This window comes from Branchiostoma lanceolatum, chromosome 2 (assembly GCF_035083965.1).
Source record: "Branchiostoma lanceolatum isolate klBraLanc5 chromosome 2, klBraLanc5.hap2, whole genome shotgun sequence".
Taxonomy (NCBI): domain Eukaryota; kingdom Metazoa; phylum Chordata; class Leptocardii; order Amphioxiformes; family Branchiostomatidae; genus Branchiostoma; species Branchiostoma lanceolatum.
Genome location: NC_089723.1, coordinates 36,096,938 through 36,120,188, shown reverse-complemented (window position 1 = coordinate 36,120,188; position 23,251 = coordinate 36,096,938). Strand labels below are relative to the sequence as shown.

Below are 23,251 nucleotides of genomic sequence, written 5' to 3'. Positions count from 1 at the left end.
CGTCAAGATGCCCACAACCACACGCTTTGTGGTGACTTTATCGTGGTAATGTAGCGGATCGCACACGGCATAATACAGGTCTACTGTCATCATGAGGTACGTACCAAAAATAGATATCTGCAATGCGGGCGCTGCAAGCAGTTTGGCCGAGCACCACAGATGTTCCCCGCTGGCATCTTGCCGGAAAAGTGCGTAGACACGGATGGGAATCAGGCAACTGGTGAAGATGATGTCGTCTACGGCCAGATTGCAGCGGAGGTAGTGGCTCGGCTTTTGCAGATACCCTTTTTTCCAAACCATGAAAATGAGCAGAAGGCCGCATCCTACCGACAGCGCCAGGCTGATGATGAGGTATGTCGTCTGGAGACCGCGAGATGTTGAGCCGACGGATAGAACATCGTTGATTACATCTTTTGCTGACGGACTAACCGCTTCTTCTTCTTCCATATTGATAGCTAAGTAGTAGAATATACGTGGCTTTGCCAGTTAAGTTGTTCAAAAAGCAAACGTTCTTCCCGGTCCGGTCCTATCGAACCATCTAAAATTGTCTTCCACTCATTAACATATCTATTCAGGGTTTTGGTATAAAACTAGTTCTACCAGATCCTTCTTTAGTCACTAACGAAAGATAGCGGATGCTGTCTGAAACGTCTGACTGTTTCAAAATCTTATCCAGTTGCTTGAGTAACTATTTTTGGCGTATCCTATTACCTGGATGTCTAACCTTCATCAACGTTCTTCCCGGTCAACTGCACAGCTGTACAGAGAGAGAGAATACAGCAGTATACTCAATGGCAGACTGGCTTGCAATGGAAGTGGCGAAAGACGGTCACTTTATTCAGGGGCTGAAACGTAATTGTATCTAAGCGAGACAAATGCTGTTGTTAATTACACCCTTTGTGTACGAGTATCCCCTCTGGCGTCGATGGTGTGCGTATCAAGCGGCTCATTTCTACATGGATTGTTTGATATCCCGCGTTATCAACCTTTGTGCCTGAAGCTTTCGGCGTGATTCATGATCAGCATCAAATGATTTCGTAAATGAGCGCTTGTCGTCTAACAAACAGGAGGAGTCTTTTAGTAACTACCTTTCCTGTTTTGATCTGTATCTGTTTTTTCTACCAAAGGCAGGATAAGAAACGCTAGCAATTATTGGCATGTCCTGAGGTGACGTGTAGCGCATAATGAAAAACATCGGAACGGTTGCTACGTGTCAACACATGGATACGCACCCACGCACATACGAAAGTGAAGACTTGATCACCTTGCAATAACTGAAAAATCAAATTTGTTATTTAGGCCAAACATATATTTTCGATACTAAACTCTTTAAATTTGACTGAAGTGTCCTACTTAAACCTTTCTACATATAAGAATTTCAGTGTACAATTCATAATTCTAAATATGATGATTTTCTTAATGACTTTTTCTTCTATCCTGGACCTCCTAACCCATCAAGACAAATGATGCATTACCATTCATTATCGCCCAAACTGCAAATGTCCTGAATCTAAAAACTTCATTCAGATTAACATTTGCAATTCATTTTCAATATAGCCATGTCATTTTTATTCACATTTCGAGCGTTGGTAAACAGCGTGAAGGCAAGTCACGCGATAATTGCCTATTAAAACTCCATATCCGGACAAAAATGCTCGCGGGGGCTGAAAGTGTGCAAGACGTTCTCACGACACAACAAAGAAACATTCATACGCGGAGAATATCGTTGTCCCGTATAAAAAGGTAAATTCCACTTATCATGCAGGAAAATGACGGAACACCGGTGACTTTGTTTTATTTGACATCCCAACACCCCATGAATAGAGTATGCCGTAAACAATATGGTAGATGGTTCTCTCTGTACAGCGTAAGAACTCGACTTTTATCTCGACCCGTGTATAAAAGCAACAGATCGTCTCTTCACAATCAACCTGTACTGTACAACACATTTGATGTTTGAAAATTGTCTTACACATCCTGAAAACAGTATCTTGCACATCATGAAACTGTATCTTACACATTATGAAACTGTATCTTACACATCAATGACGGTCATCAATGTTAAAAATCTTTCATTGACAGTTCAACTCTTTATCTTGGTAGAACCATCTATTTTGAAGTGCACTTGTGGAGAGGCGTCCTTGTTACTCATGAGACTGGTGTAGCACTTCTCGGCCGTGGGCCTCTTACTCGGGTCCGCCTCCCAACACTGAACCATCAGATCTTTCCAGTAGTACACCGGCTCCCTGTTTTCGGGAAACTTGGGTCTCATGTGGTTCAAGACGACAGACATGATGAACTGTTCGTTGGTGAGCTCGGCGGCGTCGTACTTGAAGACCTGTTCTCCGTACCACATCTCCCACAGGAGGTGGCCGAACCCGAACATGTCAACCTTCGTGGTGTACTTCTCCTGCCGCAAAACCTGTATTGTCGTAAACAAAGACTGTCTGTTGATTTTTGAGAAGTCGCCATGTTGAATGCAAGTATCTTACCAACATACTATTTCGATAAGGCATTCGTTCGATGTCCATACGGTGTTCTTACTAATATGTGAATGTCATCAACCTATATTTGTAGATTACTCCTTAAAGTTGATTCACTAATGGATTGATAAATGGGTTGATTGATTGGTCGATTGATTAAACGATTGCTTGATTGGACTGACTTGTACAGCTTTCTAGTAAATATAACTTATACAGAAGCTGAGATGGATAAACACAAATTCATTGCAGGTTTTCCCTAATGCCAAAGCTTTACGTAGGAACCATTTACATTGAATTGTTAACACTTCATGAGTGAAGATTGGAAAACGATACCTCGGGGGCAGCATATAGGATGGTTCCGCACAGGGTTCCGGTGACCTTCTCCACTGCTTTCGTCAGACCTACGTCACACAGCTTCACTACGTCATCTGACGTCACCTGGAGGGAATAGTAAGAACCCATCATGTTGTAGTTACTGATTTAGTTACCGTCATGGTAGTCCATGTTCGCAAAATGGTCTTCAAAAGGTACATAATTTGAAGTAAATGCATAATCTGGATTATACATTAATCTGGAACTTTGGAACCCGAATCATTCGACAATATGATTGTACGCTTGAATGATGGAAGTCAACTCAAATCAACAGTGAAACAATGTGATGATATAATAAATCTTATAATTACCAGCACATTTTCCAGCTTGAGATCCCTGTGCACGTAACCGCACTCGTGAATGTACCGCAGTCCGTCCGCCAGCTGGGCAGCCATCTTGGAAGCATAGTTCAGAGCTGTACCTTGTTCAGCAGAGTACCTATAGTGAGCAAGATTGGACACAATAGCAATGCTGATTTCTATTCCACGCATCAATTGGCCAAATAGTGCACGATCACATTTGATATAACATATGTCTGAGGGAGGTCGGAGTTCCAACCGAAAATTCATGTTGAGTGCCCTTCTTTGTGTTGGATCAAAGCTCAAAACTTCACAATATGTACTCTACCAACACATTTAATCTTTCATTCGAATATACCTGATGATTGTTATTTTGTTTTGATTGTTATTTTGACACAACAGTTTTTGTGTATTAGGCAAAGACTGGGTGGTGAGATTTAATCAACTCACACTGTGATGGACCCCTATTCCTTTCCAGTGCGGCGGGATCATTAACGAGTGAAAGAGGGGCCACCTTGAGGGGGGGGGGGGCACCTTGTCCTCATGCTACTCCACTAAAACAAAAAGATATGACGCTATCATGATATGTTATGCTTGGGCCTTTTGCTCCAGCGCGTTTATCATGTTTTCCTGCATACAACAGCTAACTATGGCAGAGGACAGCTCATCTACCTTGTCTGTTTCCCTGGACAATTCTTCGGGTGTCTGAAGAAGACCTCGCGGAGTGTCCACCTGCACAGTTCCAGCACCATGATGAACCGGACGGAGTCACCTGTCATCTGCAGGGCGCTGCCGAGGAACTCAACGATGTTCTTGTGCCTTAACTTCCTGTCAAGAAGTCAAGAAGTGTTTGTGACAGATGTGTGTGTGTGTGGAATACATAAGACAGTATAAAGCTCTTTATTCGCAACCAAGGAGTAACCTTACAGTAGCGTTTTGGTGACCGCCTGTCACCATCTTCAGGGTAATAATGACTTTTTCGCTCTTCACTGTAGCTAGGTGTCACTGCTAATAATAAACGGGAAACAACGTCATTAATGCCCTGAAGAAGGCGACAGACGGTCAATGAAACGTCACTTGTTATGTTACTCATTGTTTGTGAATAAAGAACTTTTCATTCATCCATTCACAAACCTGATGAAACTTTTCATGGAAGAAAACAAGCAGGTTCCATATCTATTCATGGGAACCTATGGATAACAAAATTTCTTTTATACAATCTTGAGTTATCACCTATGTTTCGGTGACCGTCACCGGATTATAGCGTATTTTGTACAGCAATTTTTTTTATATCTACTTTATCTTCCTCTTTTGAGCTGCATTGACTGCATGACTTGTTAGGCGTTGTAAGAAATTGTACCTCATAATCTCTTCCTCTTGTAGCACCTCCAGCGTGTTGTCGTCCGTCAGGGGACACCTGGTGACCTTCAGCGCCACGGGCCTTCCGTGGAGTTTGGCCGAGTACACATCGGCGAAGCTGCCGCTGGCAATGGGGCGAGTTCTGTCCCAGTCCTGCAACTCCCGGACCTGTACGTCGTACGTCTTCATGTTCACAGCGCGGAACAACTCGAGCTGGCCCAGTAGGAGTTCTCCTCTGTTAGGGTTTTCAGGGAAAGAAAATGTTTCACGTAAAAACAAATTCCGATGGGAGGTTGAGGTTACATAGCAGTTGTTGCAATGAATTATATCCAAGCTGTATGATATTATGTTGTTTTTTTATTGTTTACAGGGTCGATGTAATACATCCAGATAGGAATGGTATGGGCCCCAGGAAGTTATAATTTTCCCCTGCATTGTTTGAATGATTGTTTTTCACCGTTCCATACCAAACACAAATGTAGGCCATCGGCTGTTGTTTCCGCAACACCAATGTCTAAACTATATGCATTTACTGTCGCGGTGATCTTATTTCGCGGAAGGAGGGAAGAGGATATTTTCGCGGTGTTCTAAGTTCACGGTTGAAACAATTTTGTAGTACGTAGTATGCATTGAAAGGGTATATTCGAGGTGTCATGAATTCGCGGTGAAGAAGCCAATTGAAAAATCGCGAAAGTAAAACCACCGCTAAGGTTTCACGATTTAAAGTTTTGCTGTAGCAATGCCATGTGAAAGAAATACGCCAATGCCTCACCTGGAGATTTTTTTTCATTACTACACTGTTATGATCTTTAATTTACAATGCGGATATGGTTTATGTCTTGCTCTCAGACCACATGAAATCTACATTTTTATTTTATTTTTCAAATATGAATGCCAAGTATAAGTCAGTTAGAAGAGATCACCTGGAGTTGATTGGTCGGTACATTTTGATGAGCTGGCTTCCCTCTCTAGTTTCTGTTCTCAGGTTTTCGATCAGCTTCTTGTCGGCGTTGATTAATTTTGGAATGGCGTCCTGAAAAACACATTTTGTTAGTTTTTGGTTGATACAGGTTTTCATGGCCAACAGGAAGCTTCAACAGAGACATACATCTTCACGACAATTAAATATTATACATGTTGTTATTCAATCAAATAGCACATGAAATTGATCGGATAGAGTTCATCGTTAAGGATCCGAACTCTGTTGATTACTTATTTACCAATAATATCACATTGCAGAATATATGTCATCACAGAACTGGCGATTTGACTTTTAAAAAAAGGCGTGATTCGATTTGTCTCCATTTTGGGAACTTACTCCTTGACGGAAGACACCACAACACTTGAGTTCTTACCTTCAGTTGGTCTAGATAGTTGTGCAGGTTTGACAGTTGTCCGACCACAATGCCGTGGATGTAGCCGGTATTTACATGTTGAAGGTACAGCTTTGTGCATTCCTCCATGTGGGCCACGCGATTCGCTCGGTACCTAGTCCAGGAAAAACAAGTCAGCCTTCAAATGTTTGTACGATTAAACAGCAAAAGAAATCGCGATCGGGACATTACAGGAAATGTTTTATATCTTCTATTGTATTCAGAATACATCACACAAAATGAGTAGACAATACAAAGTAGAGACGGGCCTAAATTGTGCAGCTTATATCTATATGTACAGCATTGGAAAATAGTACGAAGCAAATATAAATCTGAAAACAAGAGATAAAAACAGTTATTTAAGCCCAGATCCCTCACCCAAAGTACAAGAGGGACACGAAATAGCCAGAAAAATTTGTTACCATCATGTAATTTTTAAATTTTGTTTCTGAGGTCGTGCATTATGTTAACTACTCCAGCCCACAATTCAAGCATCAATAATACAAGAAATTGATTATCATTTCGTCAAAAACGTACTTGCTCAGTTCAGTCCATTCCTTGATCTTCGACTGGGCGGCCATGCTTCCCAAAATCGGAAGGGCGATCACTCCTGAAGAACAAATGGCGTTATTGAATAGCACAACATATAGAGGTTTAGGCGTGACAATGACAAAATTTACACCAATTTCCTTACTTCACTCAGAGGAAAATGAGTATACCTAGTAGCGGCATGAAGCGGTGTCCATCGGATAGGACGTTTGAGGAGAACCACACCTCAAACACGTCAAAGAACCCACCACACTTATCAAAATGAGTAGTGGTCGTTCCCAGTATGAGTGGATAAAATATTACAGTCTAGTTAACGCACTACGCGTCTCTAGGCGCTTAAATCCAACTGAGGGGCGTTCTTTCCTTATATCTGAACACGAAGAAGAAGAATGATCATAACTATGATGTGTTTTTTCCTATTTTTCTGATCAAATTTAAACATACATGTAACAGGTACTTTTTGTGGAACCTGTCTTTAGCTTACCAGCGACGATAGCGAGAGGGATCCAGACCGGAGCCGTTAGCCCGATGATGGCCATCTCCTTCGCGCTGAACTGTCCCTGATTATTTTCCACGGACATCTCCGTGCCGATCAGGCCCACGTTGATGTCCTCCATGTTTGACAGCTGGGAAATGAAATACAAAATTCGCTTTGTCATGCCTCTGTGATAGTGGTAACGTCTTCTGAAAAGAGATGTGTTGCAAAGTGTGGAGACAGCATGCAGTACCTTTAAACCATTTCATCTGGTAGGGTAGGAAGAGCTAACAGTAGTGTAGCTGGTCTGAGCTGGCGGTGAGAGCAAGAGAAATCGACTGTTCCTTTTTTCTACCATGTATGGTGTTCCATGGGCTACTCCATTTGGTAATGGAAACATTCTCTTAGCTTACTTTCAGTAACAAAATGCATCACCTTTATATGTATTCCCTTTACATGTTGTCGACAATTCGCCAATTTCAATGCTTAGTACCGTAAAGATCAAAGGTATTTGTACTTCGTCCAAAGTTCTCTCTTTAAGTTAAACATGGAAACAATGGTGCTATCTACAGCTTTAAAATTAAAATTACGTTACCTCGCCAGATAGCAGAAACGTCTTTTCAATCTCCATGAATTCGTCGTCTAAGATGTGAAACTCTTTTTTGAAGAGTTCGGTGATCTTCTCTTGCGCCATCTTCACCAGCTTGTGCTCTCGTTCCCAGGCGTTGACGGTCTCCTCCAGGCGTTTCTGGATGAGCTTCTGCGTCTCGTGCTCCAGTGACTCCAGATCGTGCACATCCGGCGTCTCCTCCACCTTCCAGTGGCACAGCGTTTCCCTGTAACAAGAATTAGGTGGCAGGAAATAAGCTGGTGAAAAATTTAGCACACTGAAAAGCTATTGTTCCACAGAAAAGTGGTACAATCTAAGTTTGAATGTGGGGGTTGCACCCCATGGCACATTGAAAAACGCCATCACAGGCGATATGTTACCCCTGGATAAATAAAAATAAACAAACAAACAAACAAACAACCAAAAAGCAATAGCTATGGACAATGGGCCATGGCTTAATGTCCTATGGCATCATTTCCGTGTCAAATATCAATGTCGAAAAACGTACCATTAATGAACGAATAAACGTCTACTATGGTATGAATATAGCGTTTATCTACTGACCTGACAGATGGACTCGTCATGTAAGTGTGAAGCTCGTCCACGATGACGTTGGTTCTCCTCTGTACCTCTTCTTCCAAGGACCCCAAAATCTGCTTCGAATGTTGCTCGAACTTCTGAAGCCGCCTGGAGAAAGGATCAATTCCTGCCAAATCAGTTATATCAAAATAATCGTATTAACTGTTACCTAGTGACAAGGAAATAGATTTCCCATGGCCACTTAAACAAATTGGTAATGGTTAACCTTTTGGCAGCTATTCTAAACGTTGCTTTTACTTATACCATTAATGTGTACATTATGATATCACATATTATGATCTGTGCCAGGGTATTTGTGTTCTTCATGTAATCATACATTCTGTACCTTGAAATAGTCCGAGAGCGCTCCTCTTTCTGTTGAGTCGTGGCCCTGGCGAGATCGAGCCGGGCACGCACGAAGAACAGGATTCTCTTCAGGAGGTACTCCAGCCAGCTTCAGGAAAGATGAATTGACGGGTAAGAATCAATGACCCGATTTACACACAAGTTTTTTTTAGCTGACTCGGGTGTATGTGTGAGAGTGAAGTCTTCATGCATTTACAGGTTCGATGCGCCCCCCCCCCCCACAGGTCTTTTCGACAGGTACCCATGAACATTGGACCACGGCTTAATGTCCGATCCTAAGGACTGCGACCCTCTCTAATAATGTGCATGTCGTGTGCGGATTCAAACTTCCGACATCTTTTTTCAGAAGCAGGGTAACCAACCACTCGACTACACACGCTACTTTCAATGATACTTAAGGTATAAACGTGAACGTAATGTCATACTTGTAGTGTGCCAGCAGTCTCGACTTGAGCCCCTCTGGTACCAGTCGGTGAAACCCGTCCAACAGTTGCCGAAAATCCTCGGTGGGCCCCGCCCCTGCCTTCACCATTCTGGCCGCCTGTGCAGTAAGAAGGAAGTCCATAGTGAAGCATTCTGACATTGCTCTCACATCAGACAATGTTGATGTTGACAATACTTTTTTCCTTAGTCGTGTTAATTCTAGTGGAAAACCTCACAACAACCGTACACACCCACGCCGCATCTTCAGCAAAGACGCTGTGGCCGCATAGTTTCCGTTTTAAGAACTCTATTCAAGCCCGCACCTATAGAATCATATGAAACTCAGCACCCAGAGAAATCTCGTACATCACAAGAAGGCAGGGAACTACATGTATGCGGCTCCAGATGTCTTATTGAGGGATGACTGCGGTGTGAAATATGTCGGTTAGCTGAGGAATTAATCCACTCTACTTTAATACAGTGCTTGGTGTTAATCGTGTCATAAACCTTCTCACCTGGATAGTGGATAAGTAGAACACCTGCGACTCAGGGTCGAGTCCATTCCAGCAGTTCCTCAACTTCTCCACCATCTTCTCCTTCACTTCCGCCTCCTCTTTCTTGGGGACTTGGTCCCACTTGTTGAAGATGAAGATGGAGGACTTCGGGTGAAATGCTCGCAGCTCTTTTGTAGACTTCTTTTCGATGAGAGTCCGCAGGAGTTTTTGGAGCTAGATGAGAAATCAGTATTTGGCTATTATAGTATCATTTCAATTGTGAAATTGCTACTATCGCAGACAGATATTTGATTTAGCAAGACTATCACTAAATAACGTCAGTGAGTTTCGGCTTTAGAATCATTTAGAATGAGGTAAATGCCGGCGCATATCACACACACGTTTTCTGAGCCGACTCCAAGTCGACTCAAAAACGCGTCTGCAAATTTTATTCTAAAGATGGTGTTCTTGAGACGAGCGTCTCCCTTGAATTAGCACGCGAAAGAAGGAAGCAGAGCACTAAAGAAAAGGAAATAAGAGAAATTCGCTTGCAGACGACTTCAGACAACTCACCCTATCCTCCTGCACCCCTCCTGCGTTTGCGCTGTTGATGACGTAGATGAACGCAAAGGCCTGTGGGATATACTCCATGACCTGTTGCGTCATCCTCTCGTTCTCCCCCACCCCCGGACTGTCAACGATAAAGATGTCTCCCTGCGAGCATGGACAGAGATTTCATAATGCTGTAAAACCTCAGGACTCAGTCCCGGTATGGTTAGGGTTAGGTTTGAGATTAGGGAAGATCTAGGAGGGCAGGGTGTGAGTTAATGGTTACTGGGCTGTCAACGATGAAGATGTCACCCTGCTGGCAGAGACAAAGATTTCAAATGCAGTGAAAGAACTCAGGCCCGTTAAGGTTGGGGTTAGGGTTAGGGTAAGGGTTGGTGTTAGGATTGGGGTTGGGGTTAGGGTATAAGGGGTAGCGGTACAGTTTAGGGTTAGGGGTTACTTACTACTTTAGCAACGGAGGTTATTTATCACCAGCTGTTGCTAGTTTGTAAACAGGATATGTAAAGTATCAATTTTTACGCCACGCAGCTCATAGAAATGTAAAACATGAGAAGAATCTACCTGGAGAATCGGTATGGGCCAGAAGATCTCTATCATCTTGACCTCCGACGGCAGGTCCCGGTCTCCCTTCTGGTGCACGTACTGCGCCAGCTGGTCATGGTACGGCACGTCCGGGGTCAGCTTAAACTCCACCACAGACCGCCCGTCATCGCCCGGCTGCCACCTGGGTGGAAGCAGTTAACGTTAAACAGGTAATTCACAGGGCTGCGCCCAATGGCGCCGAATTGCGAGAGACAATCGCAAACTTAAACCCGCGGCGCCTATTTTCGCTAATTTGTAGCCCGAAATTGCGATTTTTTTTCTAAATTGTAAAAAAATCACAGTAAACAAAATGGCATAAAGCAGCGCAACCACTTCAAATCTCTCTTTGATGAATTTCAGTGGCAACACTGCGATTGCCAACCAATTTATCGTGTCTCTGATCTGGAGCCGAAACTGAGAATGTGACTTTCTAACTAGACTTCCAGTAGCCAATATCATGCAGTCATTCACCCTTACGTAAACTGCATCTGATCAACACAAGTAACCAAGGCTCTATCCCCTTACGCACGACAGAGAATCACTATTTTTTATGGACATCTACACTTTTTTCTTGACATGAAGACGCACATGTGCACTTTCACCCGTTTGTCGTGGCCGTTCTTCAGCTCGCAGATGACGGAGGTTGATGACAGGTGTGAGTACGGCAGCACCTCCTCTCCCAGCAGCAGGTTTAACAGACTGCTCTTACCTGCAGACGTCTCACCTAAGGACCAAAGGGGAGGTTTGAATCATGCAGTCGAAGGTTATGGTGCCTCTTAATACAGGAAGAAACGGAGATGGCGAGATGGAGATAGAGAGATATAGAGGGAGGGCAATAGAAAGAGAGAAAGAGGGGAGAGGGGGAGAGAAAGAAAGGAAGAAAAAGAGGGGAGAGAGAGGAAGAGAGCGATGTATTGAAATACGTTGTATCGGATCAAGAATTGCCTTTAGAGCGAGACACATTCGTTCCAAATCTTCAACGGTTGCAGCTAGCTTGTAACATCCCAGGAACGAAAAAAAACGTCACCCGTTAGAGATCACTAGAGCTTTTGTCATCCTCAACTGAGGTGAAACGTTAAGCATTCTCAAGTAGCTTGAAGTGCAATGTGGCTTCGCTACTTATCATATTTTAGCCAAGCACACAGGGTCATCCCTACTATCCTCGATATGTGTGCTGGGTTCTTATACACGAGGTATAGAAACAAATTACGTCATCAGCTTTTTATGATGAACAGAAGACTCTGAATGTCGAATCGTTATGGTTGCGCTTTTGTAACAAATCTATGTATCTGACTTACCAGCGACGAGGATGGGGCAGTCGCCTTTGGACAGGTTTTCGATCTGCTGCCTCAGCTGACTCTCGTACCCAGGGATGTTCGCTTCGGCCTCTTCTTTCGTTTGTTCGTCAAGGTTCGTCAGAAATCTGAAAAGGAAGTGAGGAAGTTTTTTTTTTTTCCTTTTCTTTTGCGTTCGGACATAGACAATGTGGCTCTGCGCTCAAGTTACTTATTTATTCTAACAGTGCCGCATGCAAAGAACAATAAATAGAAAAGGTTGAGTGTTTGACGTGCTGCTGAAAAATGATAGAAGACGATTGGAAAGATTGCGATCAAATGCCCATTTTATGACAACCGGCCCAATCAACTGGCCTAAAATTGAAACTCCCATACCAACATGTATGGTACCAAGTGCTGCATTTTTGGTCGATTTGTCCCAAACACACAAACCTAACCACCTGTCCAAAGCCACGGTCAATCGTTCGGGCAAATTTCCGATGAAAGTATGGGAGGGTGTGTTTTTTTTGCTTTTCTTTACATACATACATACATACTTTCGCAAAGAATACGTCTACGAGGAAGCCTCCCACCTCAGGTCTGATTGCGTGCACATCATGAAACACCATCGGATGCCTCCTAGCAACATCTCCAAAGAGGAGAGAAGTGCTTTGGAGGACCTCAGGAAGGACTCAGACGTCATAGTGCTGCCTGCGGACAAAGGAAGGGCGACCGTCATCATGAACAGGAGTGAGTACCTTGAGAAATGTAGGGATTTACTGAGTGATACAACCACTTATTGTAAACTCAAGAGAGATCCAACAAACAAATACAAAGAGAAACTCGTCGAAATGCTCAAACCCTTAAAAGCCAGTGAACTCATTTCCTTTAAGCAACACAGATGGTTGTACCCCACTTCGACGGAGCCTCCGAAGTTCTATGGACTTCCGAAGGTACACAAGCCCGCATGTCCTCTACGACCGATTGTGGCCTCACGCGGATCCATCATGTACGACACGGCAAGGTTCGTAGCGAACATTCTCGCCCCGTTGGTTGGCAGAACACCACACCACCTGAAGAACAGTGGGGAGCTCGTGGAGAGGATGTCCCAGATCACATTGGATGAGGATGAGAGTCTGGTGTCCTTCGATGTGACAGCTCTGTTCACCAGTGTTCCCGTTGAGGAAAGCCTCGAGATCATCCAGGACAAACTCGCACATGACTCTACGCTGTCGGATCGCACAACGTTGTCACCACAACAGATCACGGAGCTTCTTCGTCTATGCCTCACAACAACTTACTTCAAATTTGAGGGGGATTTCTATTCCCAGGTTGAGGGCGCTGCGATGGGCTCACCGGTTAGCCCGATTGTGGCTAACCTATTTATGGAATGGTTCGAGACACGTGCCCTGGCCACGTTCACTGAGTCACTCAAAACATGGGTCCGGTATGTAGACGATGCAGGTGCCGCCATGAAGACGAGTCTGATTGAGCCGTTCCATCTCCATCTGAACTCCATCCACCCCAAGATCAAGTTCACCAAAGAACTTGAGGAGGACCGGTCTCTACCCATGCTGGATGTTCTGATGTCCAGAAGGGAAGATGGGAGTATCAAGTTTAGTGTTTTCCGCAAACCAACGCACACGGACCAATACCTGATGTTCGACAGCCACCATCCTATGGAACACAAGATGGGAGTTATTAGGACCCTCAGACACAGAGCAGACCACCTAATCACCACACAGGAGGATAGGACTGCTGAGAACGAACATTTGAAGACGGTTCTCTCCATTTCAGGATACACGAAATGGGCATGGCAGTCTCCGGGCAGGAACAAACTTACGCCGCACCCTAGGACTCGCTCCGACACCAGACCCAAGGGACATGTGACCCTGCCCTTTGTCGCGGGCGTCACAGAAGCCATTTCAAGGAAGATCAGGAAGGCAGGGGTGGCAGTCCACAGCAGACCGCACACCACCATCAGGAGACTTTTGGTTGCCCCCAAGGACAAAGATTCACCAGAGGACAAATGTGGGGTCGTATACCACCTCTCGTGTGAGGACTGTGACGCCCAGTACGTGGGTGAGACGGAAAGGGCCCTTAAGAAGAGGCTCACCGAGCACAAGAGAGACTCCTCCCCGGTGGCACAGCACATGAAGGCTCATAAACACAAACTTGAACAGAACGTCTCCATACTTGACAGAGAGAGCAGGTGGTTCGAGCGGGGGGTTAAAGAAGCCGTACACATTAGATCCCGGTCCCCCTCTTTGAACCGCGACCAAGGCCGCCACCGTCTCCCCCCCATCTACAATACTCTCGTGTCACGTGACCTAGTGACCTCTCGTAGGTCACGTGACAACCCAACTCAGAGCTGATGAAGGAGTGGTGGATGCCACCCGAAAGCTACTCAAGCTGCAATATTTTAGTCGTGAGTATCAGTTTAATTCCTCAATATTTCTAATACGTCTATGATTTCTAGAATTCATATTCCCATTAGCAAAGTATATCGGACAGTCATTTTCAGCCAATCCCGCCAGGGGCGCTCGTAAGTATCAGTAACCTGCAGCTAACCTTGACAGTTCCTCGCATGTCTCAATCAGCTCTCCTCTCTTCCTCTTGTCATCTTCTATCAACATCTTCATCACAGACGTGGCCTGAACAAAGACGGGGATAAATCAATGGTTTGACATAAGGTTTAAAAGATAGTAAAACATGCCTCATGATTAGGCATGCGTAACTTGAGGAAATACTGATATGCTAAGAATACAATTAATTTCGCCTGGTTTTGATTTCGCGACGGGGAGAAAATGGACTGTTTGGTGTGGTTTTAAGATCGCGTTTGAAACAATAGTAGACAAGGGAGTAGGAGGGCATAACCTTTGCGGTGGTTTTAAGTTCGCGGCGAAGAGCTTACCGCGAAAACCGCGAACATGAAACCACCGCGAGTACTTCTGCATTTACAGAATTTCAATTGCGATGGGATAGGTACGCGAGACATAGGATACATTTGATATCCGTGTAAGATAATCAATGTCTTTGATTTATACTGATAAATGGCATTTGATCTATTCTCTTCCTGAAGCAGTATATTCCTAGTTTCAGAAAAATGCATTTGTCATTATCTTGCGTTGAACTGCAGCGGAGGACACAAGCTTGTGATTTAAAAGGTTGTAAAAACATATATTTGTCTGATTTCAGGAAGTTATGTTTGCCCTGCAGCTGCTGCAAAGAAATATGTATTGCCCCATGTACCCAACCACAATACTTCAAGTCCATACTTTGACTCTGCCTGGTAAGTAGTAACCGCACCATTATGAGCTCGCCGCTATTTCTGCGGTGCTGTGAGTGTTTCCCGCCCACCCAGTTCAATAGCGCACACCGGGGAATCTTTTTACAGGGTTGGTTTCACTTTTTATGGGGCGGCGGTAATTAAAAATGCCGGCCGTCAGAAATAAGGCTATTCTTAGTAGACCGGGGCCAGTAAAACACTTTAGTACCCATGGGGAATGGCGACCAGGCTAACTATGACTCTTTTACAATCACCTATAACCAAATCAATACTGCCGCGCTATCAGACTGATTGATAAGGCTGCGATAACGATAAGGCATCCAGGGCACACAGGTTGTTTTCCGAGCTCACCGTTTCCTGTTCCTGTATTCCCGATTTCGCCGCTTCCTCCTCTCGGCACTTCTGCTTGAGCAGCTCCTTGAGCTCGGGGACGGTGTCCAGTCCGTCATAGTTGATCTCGTACTCCTCCAGCAGATCGATGACTTTTTCCAAGTCGTCGTCCTCGATGTTGTCGACATCCTCCTCGGTCAAGGTGAACTCCTGCCCGGTCGCCATTTTGAGTTAAACAGGTCAATGACCTCGGTGTAGATCTTTCAGTGTGATGTGTTGTCCTGTGAGGTCGAAATGACACAGTGTTAGTCCACAAATCTACATATAATCGTACATATTTATCAATACTTATGCATATTGCCCAGTTTAAGCTTCAATTTGGTACTGAAAAGGATATGCGCACCTCTTGAACAAAACAAAAATACACACACAATAAAAAGACATGCCGTGCGCAATAAATAAGTGACTGCATTTTGACTTTGAGTGCACTAGTGGTGCCAATTTCTAAAATGCAAAATTGAATTTATTTCTATTGAAGTTAAGTGAAGTCTACCCCACTCCATTGATTTGTAAACTTAAGCTCGCGCGTTTGTTATTAGAAATCTATTCGTCCTCAACCAGGCTTCTATTTGTTGTCCCGCCCACCTAAATGTAGGCGTGTAGCACAATTGCCCAGGCCGGGTCATGGACAACCCAGGTTGTCCGACCAGTCAGGCGGACATACGATCGATAAGTTACGGTTTCTGGTGTTTAAAGAGCGGTAGAACAAAGAACGACCACACCGCTCAGAGCTCAGCGGGTGAACAAAATAAACAAAAGGTGCACGTCTGATGAATTTAGTGGTTCTAAGTGCTTGATATAAATCCCACGGCGGGTTAATGTGTACATGCTTGTAACAATCGACGCAGGCCCAAATGGGCTCGATAAGGGTAACGCCCTAAGTAATGAAAACCACTTCGTGTAGAACCATCATCAGGGGAAGCCTAGCTAGAGTAGTGTACACACCGTAGTTTCCCAAAGCGATATTCTGCCCGTGAGAGGATATCTAACAGCCTTTTCAGACTATTTCCCTCGCCCAGTGCCATACCTGTCTTAATACGTACCTTTAATGGCCAGATGCTGGAAATACTTCAATGGTAGCTCATACCAACGTCCATCGTAGGGAACACTGATCAAAAGATTTCAACGGTATGACCGTCCTTCCGTCAGATCTTGCCGTGTACCATGAACTCTGACCGACCAGGTATGTGTTTGTGTGTTCGGAACTGAGCCCCACACCGCATGACTATCACGTGGAGCTGATACAGCATGACCCCGTGCACCATGACCCCAGCGGTACACCTACCGTACTGCTCACAACTCACTTCCGGGTTCAGCCGAAACTGAGAACGGACGACGATCTGACATGAATACGAGATTTTCCCGCATACAGAGGATGTTAGCCAGCTAGAACGTACTACTGGTTGTCGATCGGGAGATTTAAGGTACAATTGCAGATGTATTTCCCTATAATAGGCTATATTACGAGTACAATATTCTTGAAATCCATGGGTCCTGGCATTCATCGTCAGCGACGCGCGGACGCGAAATAGTCACAAGTTTCATCGTCCCCAGTATTCTCGTAACAATGAACATGTTGTCATACACAGATTTTCTCCATGTACAGTGAAGTAAAACATGTAGCATGTATGTTCTGTCCAGGCAAGTCATATAATGAGGAAGAACATACACAGTATCGAGAACAAATTAAATGTGCAGTATCTTCCGGAAGGAGAATTGCCTTCATTTTGTCTCCGTCACTCACGGTTGAAATCGCAAACATCAGAGAACTTACTTACTTGTTTGTATCTAACAGCGTGGCTTGTCCCTCTGACTTCGTATTGTTCTCCTGTGGCGTCCTACATACAGAATTCCAACCGCACGCTGGTACCGAAGCTTAATGCATTCATTTTAGGTTTCGTTCTATGAAATGTTCCAGAAGTACGTGGACCGAAACACTGTCTCTCTCTTTGTTCGCTTCAGCCCGGCCGGAATGTACCACTTTAATAATTCACGGGGACGCCGTTGTCACAATTTGCTGAGATAAAGTTTGTATCTTTCTGCTAATCATAAATACATGACATCACGGTTTGGTGCAGAAATCCACGTATTACCCTTATTGATATGGTACAGGAGGGGGACCTAAACTTTGACCCTAATGGCCTAATGATGCATCAAGGTTGACGGGAGGGAATTTTGAACCCGCCCATTGTTCGTATGGAGCGGAACCGAAAGCTATACTAGCTTCCAAGAAGTGCTCTCTGCCATTATTCTCTCAAGTTCTTCCACCCCAGTCTTTTGAGATGCCGCCTGAATATCAATTTCTTTCATATGGGGGCGGATGGGCTGGTGTATAACAGACAGGGACATTTATGATATCCAAACGTCTTTCACGGTGATGTGATCCAGAAACTTATCAAAAGTTACACGTTCTTCCCGTACTGTTACTGTTTCATGTTTTGCTTCTTGTGTTAAGTGATGCTGCTTGAATCAGTGTGTTTTGCGTTTTGCTTGAGTGCAGCATCGCTATGTGATGCAATTAAAAAAAAAAGAAACTTATTAAAGTACCCGACCCATGTTCCAACGTATTGGTCAATTTTGTTATCTCCTATATCTATTTTACATACTGCCCCTTTTGACTCGATATTCGACCACTCATCTTTGCCAAAGTGAAAACGGAGTTATTGCAATCAGTTGGCGTGTTTGTTTCTTGTTGTTGTTTTGTTTGTGTTTTTTTGGCTACTGCTATGAGTGAGATATGCGGATATTACAGAGTGGCAAGGTAGGAGTGGTGTAAGAGGGCACAATTCGGCACATGTTTTTCAAGACTTAGACGTGTTTAAGATCAAGAGTGGATCTTGTTACAACGGAAATATTTACTCTATCTAACTTTCACTTTGAACTTCTCATGCAAGTATGGCGGAGGCTGCCTCGAAGGGCCCTGGGGACGAGATGGCCCCTCCTACTGAGGGAGCTGGGAACGAGAAGACCCTCCCTACTGAGGAAGAAGTGGACGAGATCGATAAACTGGCAAAGGCCGTCAAGGTGAAATGGGATAAGTGTTATGTTATAAAATCCATGTATTCAATTTTATTTTTTAAATATATATATTTCAATCCGTATTCATGTCTATCTATATTTTTCATCATTATCATCTTTTGTGAAATGTGTATCCAAGGACTACCTGAAAAAAAACAAGTTGTGCGTGACTTGGCAAAACAAATAAAGTGAAGTGAAGTTGATAAGTTGCATGGTGTAATATAACAACATGTCCTCTATTGTTTCATCTACAGCTTGCCAAGAAAATGAACCTTTCCTTGAAAGGTTTGAAGGGTTTGAATGACATCAAGCATAGACTGAAGTTACATCTCCTGGAAAAGGCGGGAAAATCGCGCAAACCTGGCGAAGTGAGACCTCTTATCAACCCTACACAAATTTTGTGTAATTGTTGCTCCGGCAACTTGTTGCTGGCTCTATCTCTCATCATGCTTTCTTCGTACACATACTTTCGCTAACGTAAGCTTTATCAATCATGAAAAATATAATTTGGTCTTGACGTCGACGTCTCAAATGTTGATAACTTTTATTCTACTCTCCAACATCTCATGCGAACGGTTTGTCTTTATCAGTGTTAGGGCGATTGTTCGGGATAGATGTAGGGGTATGGGTAGAATTAGGGTAGAGGTAGAATTGGGGTTAGGGGTAGGGCAGGGTTGGGGTTATGGGTAGGGTATACGTAGAGGTAGACATGGGGTTAGGGTACCGTAGGGACAGGGTCGGGGTTGGGATTATGGGTAGGGCAGAGGTAGACATGGTTGTGGCTAGGGGTAGGTAGGGTTGGGGTTAGTGGTAGGGTTAGGGGTAGGGTTGAAGTTAAGGGTTGGGTAGGGCTGTGGCGTCTCCTTCATCATTACTCTCTATGTGGATATGAACTTAGGTCATCAACATGGTGACGGAGATGAGGTCACGTGACGAGGAGAGGAGGGAACACCTGCTGGGACTTCTACAGGAGGTGGAGAAACGTGCCATGGGACTGATGATGATGAAACAAGAGGTACGAGTCAAATATGCGGGCTCCTTATGGTCCAAACCTTCTGGGAGTCTGAGTGTTGCGCATTGTGACAGTGTCGTTATTAATTATCCTAAACCACTCACACAAGCGCCCACGTGAACACAGAAATACACGCGGACGCGCGCAACCACCCGCAACCCCCGCACACAAACAGACGGTCACTCACACACACAGACACTCTCAAACACACTCACACAAAGACACACATGCACACACACACACGCACGCATATGTATACGTGCATACACACACACACACACACACACACACACACACACACACACACACACAGAAAACACATACACACACACACACAAACACACACACGCGCGCACTCACACACACACACAGACATATATTCACACACATACAGAAACACACACACGCACACGCATACATACACACACTCAGTCACACACCACACTCACACAAACGCATACACAAACACACATGGCTTTTAATATCTAAGAATTGGAAAGGTGGAAAGGCTTTTAATATCTAAGAATTGGAAACCCTGTCTCAGGTTCAGACCAGTCATGTTGAATGTTGTGTTTTTCCATCAGCTCGATGACCAACTGGCCGATCAGCTGGACAGAAACGTGCCAAACTTCATGGCCAAGTTCAAACTCCACAAGGAGAGGATGACGTCACGAAAGTGCCCGATACTCGTCGCAGGTTACTGTATGACTGTATTAGTTTTCCTTAACCATATAGTATGTATTGTCTGATTTTGAGGCCTTATGTGATGAAGCTCGAGCTCGTACTGTTGCGGATTCTACACAGTCACGAAAACACAAGCTGAAGATTGTTTCACTTCATGAAACGTCGTAAGTTCGAATTATTTTTCGAGTAGCCCCATTCCTACAGACGTTTCCTTACATTTGCTTTATTCTGACGCTCATGCCGGAGGGTGGGAGGGGTGCAGTCGACGCTCTGCTGCCAAGTGCTGTGTCCTAGGGGCGATGCCAGTTGCACAGAGGGACTGCTACTCCCTCTATCCAACAATGACGGGGTCGTCTAGCCCTGGCACAAGAGTACCTGGCAGTGACTGTAATGTTGGCATTCTGGTCATATGACCAAACCGGGTACCGCTGCTGGCCAATGAGCTGCACATGTAGGTCTTCTCTCACCACAAACGTATAAAAATATTTGATAAAATTTTCCTACCCAGGAGAGACGTCTGCGGGTAAGAGTTCGCTGATCAACCTGCTGCTAGATGAAGAAGTCCTTCCTACGTCACACCTCAGCAACACGTACACCATCTGTGAGATCCGGTACGGAGATGTGCGCACCATCAAACTACACAGAAGGGACGGGACATGTGAGGACAGGGTTCTGGAGGTCAGTAGGCTGTCTGTTTTATATTCTAAGTTTACAATGGTGCCCCCTCCCCATTCACAGCCCCCTTTCTACTAGATGGCGACCACTGAGGGACCGTACAGCGACCAAAATTGGATTTGTGTGACTCTTGATTTTAAAGGATTTTACACGATTTTATAACTTTATAACTTTATTGCAAGTTCATGCCCGAAGGCTAATTGCAGACAAACAAGTACTTGGGAATACATGGGAATCAAAAATAGTTATCTAGACTACTGTCAAAGTTATAAGTTAACTAAGGTTGACTATGGTTGGGTTTGACTTCTTTTTTGAAGGCAGTGGAAAATGAAGAGACCCACATTTTTCATCGTAAGTGGGTTTGTTGATTTTAGTAGTGATATGGATTTTTGTAAGCTATTCAAATGGTAAAAGCTAGGAGAATTAACGGAAGCTGTTTTATATAAATCGTTTCTTTCGGCCTCATATAGAGGGCATTGGCAAATGAAATGTATTTCATTTTCCACTGCGTTCATTGTACAAAACTTACACATTCTCGTGAGCGGGCAGCTTTTTATATCTACCCTTTTCTATTTCTAGTGGATGTGCGCTTATTCGTATCTTACACACAGCTGACCGTTGTTCAAAATCTTTGTTGGAAAGATATTTTTCCATTGAGTATTCTTTTTTAACATTCCTATAAAATCTTAACTTACTGTCATCGATAGATAATTTATAAAGAAAACTTTGAATGTAAATGTCGGTCAGCCTTTTTCTTAACAATGTACATATATGTTGTATGTCTAGATCGAGATTGTTGGCGTTCCAGATAAAGGAGTATCCGCTATTGTCAAGTACATCTTTCACATGTTGTAACCAGTTTTTCTTGTTGCTATTCACTTGGGAAGACTGTTGATACAATAGAGCATCTACTTGTAAAGGATGAGTCAAAGGATCGAGTTGTCTGAGGCGCAACCAATACTTATATAAGATTTAAAGGTATGACATTAAAGAACAAAACGCACATGCCGTTACAAAAGTCATTCTTCATCGTTCGAATTGGTTGAGCGATCTGTCAAATCTTTGGCCGATTAGTGGTAAAGGGGTGTCACCACGTCAGAGGGATCACACTTCAGTGACTTCACCATCCATTCATTTTGTCTCACGCATAAATTGTCCACATATGGAGGGCCTTCTACCTTCTAAATGAGCGTATCCCTTTATATTGTAGGAAGGGGATTCCCTGGTTGATCTGCTGAAGAAGTATGTGGAGGAGAAAGGAGACCGGGACCAGCCGACGGACTATCCTAGGGTGGAAATTCTGCTGCCCAGGGAGTTTCTCAAGGTTAGTGTTGAGACAATATGATACATGTACTTAGATTATTGCAGATTTGATTGATTGACATTTGATACAGTGGCAGTGAATATTCCGGAATGGATGAACAGATATCTTATAAAGCAAGAATATTTAAGGCAATCTCTCCAACTGGACAAGATTTGGAGATTTGTTCGTTTTTGACGTTTTAAGTGACATCCATCACTCTTCTTAGCGTCGCTAGAATGAGCTGGCTAGGTTAAATCAATACATGTAACTGAAAAAAACAGTTGAGCATGTTCAAGTCAATAAGTTGTAATCGTCGTATTTTACAAGTGTGGCTGAAGAAGAGTGATGGATGTCACTCGAAACGTCCGGTAGTAATTTCCGTATCTGATCCAGCTGTAGAGATTGATTTTTCTCTAAGAGGCTCTGTCTGTAAAAACCAAGCATAAGGTGGCCATAGGTTTGGACCGAGGCCCTATCACCACACAAAATTTAAGAAAATTTTATTTTTTTTTACTTTGGCCACTTTTTCCTCATTCTACTTGTTTTTTACAGACAGCTGCTCTTAACTTTGTTAACCTGGATGTCTAACCATCATAAACGTAACTAGCCTTATCATACTGTATTCAGGACATCTATATCGTGGACAGCCCTGGGATCGGGGAGAAGGAGGAGATCACCAAACAGGTGAAGGAGTACCTGACGGAGGCATTCGCTTTCATCTACGTCATCAAGAGCGACAATGCTGGTGGCGTACAGACCGACAGGGTAGATGGAGATCAGATTACGATAGATACAGCATCAGGTGTAGTTATTCTAAAGCTATGTGTTGGCCCAAGAGTAAGGGTTCATTTGCATACTGATGATACCTTAAGAAGATAAACCTACCTTATACCTTAGGTTCTCATTTACATACAGACACATTGCGCATGAAGATCTTGAAATGGTTAATACAGCATCAGTTGTACAAGTATTTATTCCATGGTTGGCCGAAGAGTTTATTTGCATAAAGATGATACCTTGATAAGTTGTACTTATCTTAGGCCCTCCTGTGCTTACAGACACATTGAGCAGC

At 43.9% G+C, this 23,251-nt stretch overlaps 2 protein-coding genes across 3 annotated transcripts; one reads left to right on the top strand and one right to left on the bottom strand.

Moving 5' to 3' along the window:
* Positions 1-1,779: 1,779 nt before the first annotated feature.
* Positions 1,780-17,420, bottom strand: LOC136428880 (uncharacterized). Of its 2 annotated transcripts, none has more exons than XM_066418692.1 (21): positions 17,266-17,420; positions 15,449-15,708; positions 14,380-14,462; positions 11,833-11,957; positions 11,123-11,258; positions 10,514-10,676; positions 9,956-10,096; positions 9,404-9,616; positions 8,891-9,006; positions 8,446-8,553; positions 8,085-8,207; positions 7,506-7,746; positions 6,920-7,061; positions 6,424-6,496; positions 5,869-6,001; positions 5,437-5,546; positions 4,515-4,748; positions 3,827-3,982; positions 3,167-3,293; positions 2,817-2,921; positions 1,780-2,422 (listed from the first exon to the last, which is right to left on the bottom strand). In XM_066418692.1, the coding sequence occupies exons 2-21, from the start codon at positions 15,650-15,652 to the stop codon at positions 2,084-2,086; spliced, it is 3,072 nt and encodes a 1,023-aa protein (XP_066274789.1). In that variant the 5' UTR covers positions 15,653-15,708; positions 17,266-17,420; the 3' UTR covers positions 1,780-2,083. The 2 variants fall into 2 exon arrangements, with proteins under 2 accessions (XP_066274789.1, XP_066274788.1); XM_066418691.1 differs by lacking the exon at positions 17,266-17,420 and adding an exon at positions 16,531-16,646.
* LOC136427021 (dynamin-like protein 1) lies at positions 16,786-23,246 on the top strand. The gene is made up of 10 exons (XM_066415740.1): positions 16,786-16,911; positions 17,450-17,514; positions 18,382-18,511; positions 18,760-18,873; positions 19,404-19,520; positions 20,102-20,213; positions 20,710-20,879; positions 22,087-22,200; positions 22,807-22,944; positions 23,238-23,246. Exons 3-10 carry the CDS (start codon positions 18,383-18,385, stop codon positions 23,244-23,246), a joined length of 903 nt encoding a protein of 300 aa, XP_066271837.1. The 5' UTR covers positions 16,786-16,911; positions 17,450-17,514; position 18,382.
* Positions 23,247-23,251: the final 5 nt, after the last annotated feature.